Genomic DNA, 4,106 nt, shown 5'->3' with positions numbered 1-4,106 from the left:
TCAGCTCCCGTGGGACCCCACAGCCTCGCAGACTGGCAGGCGTTCGCCAGGACGGGGGTTGGCAGTGAACCTGCCGTTTGGCAGAAGGTGGCCCGAGCTTTCGTGCCCTGGCGGACGCTCCCACCCCGGGGCCCCAGCTGCCCGCCTTCCTGGTCCCTCTCACGGCAGGCGTCTCGGTCCCTTTGGGTAGAAGTGACTGGGGACAGCCCGTCGCAGCAGCCTAGGAGTGGAAATATCCCAAGTGCCCGTGGACAGGTGGCCGGGCAAACGAGTGTGGGGTGTCCACGCAGTGGAGTGTCCTTTGGCCAGAAACGGAGTGGCGTTCTGACGCTTGCTCCCACTGGGGGGGGCCTTGGTGACACTCCGCTGAGCGGAAGGGACCGGCTGCGGTGGACAGGTCCAGCAGGGCTCCACTCACGGGCGACGTCCAGAGCAGGCAGCTCGACAGGACGGAGCAGATTCGCGATTGTGGGGCTGGCAGGAGGGGACCGGGGTGGGGGCAGCTGCTGACCCCTCCCTGGTTCCATCTTGGGGTGATGAGAATGTTCTGGAAGTAGGTGGTAGTGACCGTTGTACGACCTTGGGATGTGCCGGACACCACTGAATAGAGCTCCCTCAAAGGGCGCGTTTTAGGGTTTGCGACTTATTCCTCTGTTTTTTTTTTTTAAATGGTCCCAGGAAAGTGAGGGGGACGAACTTGTGGGTTCTCGGAAGCGGGGAGAGCGAGCCCCACAGGGAGAGCGCCCCGTCGCTCAGAGCAGGAACCCCCCGCCCCCGTTCGGCCCCCGCGAAGCCCGCAGTCAGCCCCTTCGGGAAGAGGAGCTGCCGTGAGCGGGAACCCCCGTGTCCTGGCTCCATTGGTGAAAGCAGGGCCGTGTGACACGCCGGGCCCCGGGCCACCGGTGGCCAAGCTCCAACTTTCTGTGTTCCAGGTGCTTTTGTACGTGTTGCTCCCTGACTTCTGCCACCGGTTCCTGCCGGGCTACGTGGGAGGCATTCAGGAGGGCGCCGTGACCCCCGCAGGTAACCTCCCCGAGCTCAGCCCCCTGCCAGCCATGCCCCGTCCCCCCGGCTCATGGGGCCTGCCCTCCGCTGTCCCAAAGTCTGCTCACCAGCGGGCGGCCCGGCTCTGCCCCAGACGTGGGTTTGAGCCTCACGTTCCTCGGTAGAGAGGGGCCCGAGCGGCCTCGCCCCGTGGCCAGTTGCCAGCGGTGGGCTCCTGGAGCCTCTCCCCGCAGAGGACATTGCGGCCTGCCACTGGCGCCTGGGAGGCGGCTTTTGTTGGGGGGCTGCGTGGTCCCTTCGTTCCCTTCCGTCTTGGGAACCCAGCAGCCCGGCAGATGGCACCCCGCCCCGTCCCAGCCTGCGGAGAGCATCTGGGCGATGGGGGGCGCAGGGCTCCCGACAAGCACCTCAGGGCGTCCTCACTCCTTCTCCCCAGTGTCTAGCAAACCGCAGGCCAGTTAGTTACTCAGCCCCCGGTGTGGCCAAGCCGGACGCGGGTTGCCCGCAGAGCCGGACGCGGGTTGTCTGCGGAGCCAGGCTCTGAACACCGAGTTTTACGCGGGAGGAATTAGGCCATTTATTTGCAGGGCGCCAAGGGAGGAGAATAGGAAGCCGGCATTTAAAACCCGAATGCCCGATGGTTTTCAGTCACGGGCTTTTAAAGGCGAAGACCGAGGGCAAAGCCGTTTGGTGGGCTCTTGTGCAAGCACCGTGGCTTTCCTAGGCCGATTGATTTGGTTCCTGGTGTCTCCTCTGAAGCCTTTAGGACTGGTCGGCCAGTTGAGGAGCCCGGAGTCTGCAGAACACGTCTTGATTGTGTGTCAGCGATCTTACCTTTAAAGCAAGACGCAGACACTAAACGTCTCGCGACCCCCGTCCTTGTTTACGCTGTCATTGCTTCATGCTTGACGAGCACGTTGTCTTCGATCTCCAGCAAAGCGCGCTTTTAGATTTTTTTTTCCTGGAACTCGCTTTGCGGGCAGGTCCGTAGGACGTGACCAACACACGTTGTCTTTGATGAGAAGCTAGCGAGGAGCAAAGCGATCGAAACATTTGGTGAAAGGCTTTCCCAGCATCTCGAGGCCCCGTGGTCTAACACCCGCCTGTGTTCACTGTTACCTGCTGGTTAAGGAGAACCAGAGCCTCGGGAAACGTCTGCACCCTGTCCCTCCTCCCAGACTCAGCAGGCAGGGCGGTCAGTCCCTGGACGAGCAGCGGGAGGCACCCCCCTGGCCGTTTGACCTGGGGTCTTGAATCGCAGCAGAAGCTGACCAGCTCTCTGGGTTGGAGCTGGGGTGCCCTAGACAAGGGCCTGAGCAACTGAGACCCAGAAAGCAAGCAGGCGGGGCCTGAGCCAGCTGCTGTCACACTCGGGGACACACTTCAATGTGTAAATCTTCCCTCCACAGGGGTCGTCAACTTGTACGAAGTCAACGGCCTGCAAGCGTGGCTCATCACGCATCTGCTCTGGTTCGCCAACTCCTACCTCCTGTCCTGGTTCTCTCCGACCATCATCTTCGACAACTGGATCCCGCTGCTGTGGTGTGCCAACATCCTCGGCTACGCCGTGTCCACCTTCGTGATGGTCAAGGGCTACTTCTTCCCCACCAACGCCCAAGACTGGTACGCCCTGCGGCGGCTAGTCGGAGGGGCGGTGCGCGTTCCCAGCCCGGGCTTCTTCCGTGACCTGGGGGCGGGGCCTTCGAGCCCTGAGGGTGAGGGTCCATGACATGACCCAGAGGAGCTTCGTGGAAATTTTTTGACTCGGGGGGCACCCTTTCTGAATGTCTGGGTGGCATCCGCCCTAGGAGGAATGCAGTCGAAGATGGCCTGGTCTGCCTTCGGTGGCCGAGTCATCTGGGTAGGGAGCAGGGGAGTGGGAAAGGCAACTTCCGGCCCCGGGGGCAGAGGGAGCCCATCGCCTCTCTCTCTGGGACATCAGTGTGGCCTGGCACTGGCACAGTCAGGAAGGCGTCTTACTGTTTGAGTAGCTTTAATGTAGCAGCTTCTCTGGGAAAGTTCTATTGGTTGATGCTCATTTGATTGAAGACTTGGGTTGGATAGTGGTTATCCATCATCCATCCATCCATCATCTGTCCGTCCATCCACCCACCCATCTGCCCATTCACACATATGCCCATCCACACATCCACCCACCCGTCCATCTGTCCATCCATCCGTCCGTCCATCTATCCATCTATCCATCATCTACCCACCTACCCATTCACCCGGCTGTCAACCCATCTATCCATCCATCCGTCCATCATTCCTCCCTCCCTCCTCCCTCCCTCCATCCTTCCCTCCATCCGTCCATCATTAGCAGACGTTTTTGGGGATCCTCCCGTAGACAGGTGTAGGCAGTGGAGTTTAAGGTGTGAACAAGATTCTCGTTCTCACAGTTCTTATATTTTAGTCTGGGGCCCAAAACAACAAAGTGTTTCCCTTTACCTCTCGGCTCTGGGGGAGCGTCTGGACGATGGTGCTTCGCAGCTTGTGTGATGATCAGATGATGAGCCTGGTCTTCCACAGCCCACGGAAATCCTTTCGCCGCTTTATAATCTTACCGCCTTTGGTGGACTTTGTGTGTTTTGCTTTTTTCTGCCTATCTTGAAGGAAAGGGACGTGATAATGTTTTTCTGATTAACACAGAAATCTCTGTGTGTACACACAGGGTATCCCTAACGAGGGACCTCCACAGGGGTGTCTTGGCTGATTCTCTGGTCACCCCTGGCGAGGGCTGTGGGGTCGGGTCACCAGGGCAATGAGCCATTCAGAAACTGATCAAGCGGAGGAATATGTGGGCCGTGGAGCCGGACACCTGGCTCTGTGCGTTCATTTCAAACGTGCTTGCTGCATAATAAAGCCTGAGTCCAGTGGAGCCTTTGGCCTCAGGTGTGCCGTGCCTCAGGGAGACCTGGAGGCGGGGAGAGGACCCTGGGCCCGGCCCGAGGAAGCCGTAAGCACAGGTGCATGCCCGCGGCTTCCCGGGCCGGAGCGAGCCACTCTGGTGCTGCTTCCCCGGATGTCTGAGCTGAGCCGGAGCGGAGTGCACGGGGCAGCGGCCGAGGCTGCGCCCCCTGGTGGCTGGTCCTTGCAGCTCA

At 60.3% G+C, this 4,106-nt stretch overlaps 1 protein-coding gene across 1 annotated transcript; it reads left to right on the top strand.

Moving 5' to 3' along the window:
* The first annotated feature begins 585 nt into the window (after positions 1 to 585).
* On the top strand, positions 586 to 2,749 carry LOC105309989. Its single transcript, XM_023526513.1, has 3 exons — positions 586 to 589; positions 688 to 1,023; positions 2,415 to 2,749. Exons 1-3 carry the CDS (start codon positions 586 to 588, stop codon positions 2,732 to 2,734), a joined length of 660 nt encoding a protein of 219 aa, XP_023382281.1. The 3' UTR covers positions 2,735 to 2,749.
* The last annotated feature ends 1,357 nt before the right edge of the window (positions 2,750 to 4,106 follow it).

The sequence above is a fragment of the Pteropus vampyrus genome, unplaced genomic scaffold (assembly GCF_000151845.1).
Source record: "Pteropus vampyrus isolate Shadow unplaced genomic scaffold, Pvam_2.0 Scaffold978, whole genome shotgun sequence".
NCBI classification, from domain to species: Eukaryota; Metazoa; Chordata; class Mammalia; order Chiroptera; family Pteropodidae; genus Pteropus; species Pteropus vampyrus.
This window is presented reverse-complemented; position numbering and strand designations above follow the sequence as displayed.

Coding starts and splice junctions, on each gene's coding strand:
- LOC105309989 (XM_023526513.1), top strand. Junction 1,024..2,414: donor GGGCGCCGTGACCCCCGCAG/GTAACCTCCCCG, acceptor TTCCCTCCACAG/GGGTCGTCAACTTGTACGAA.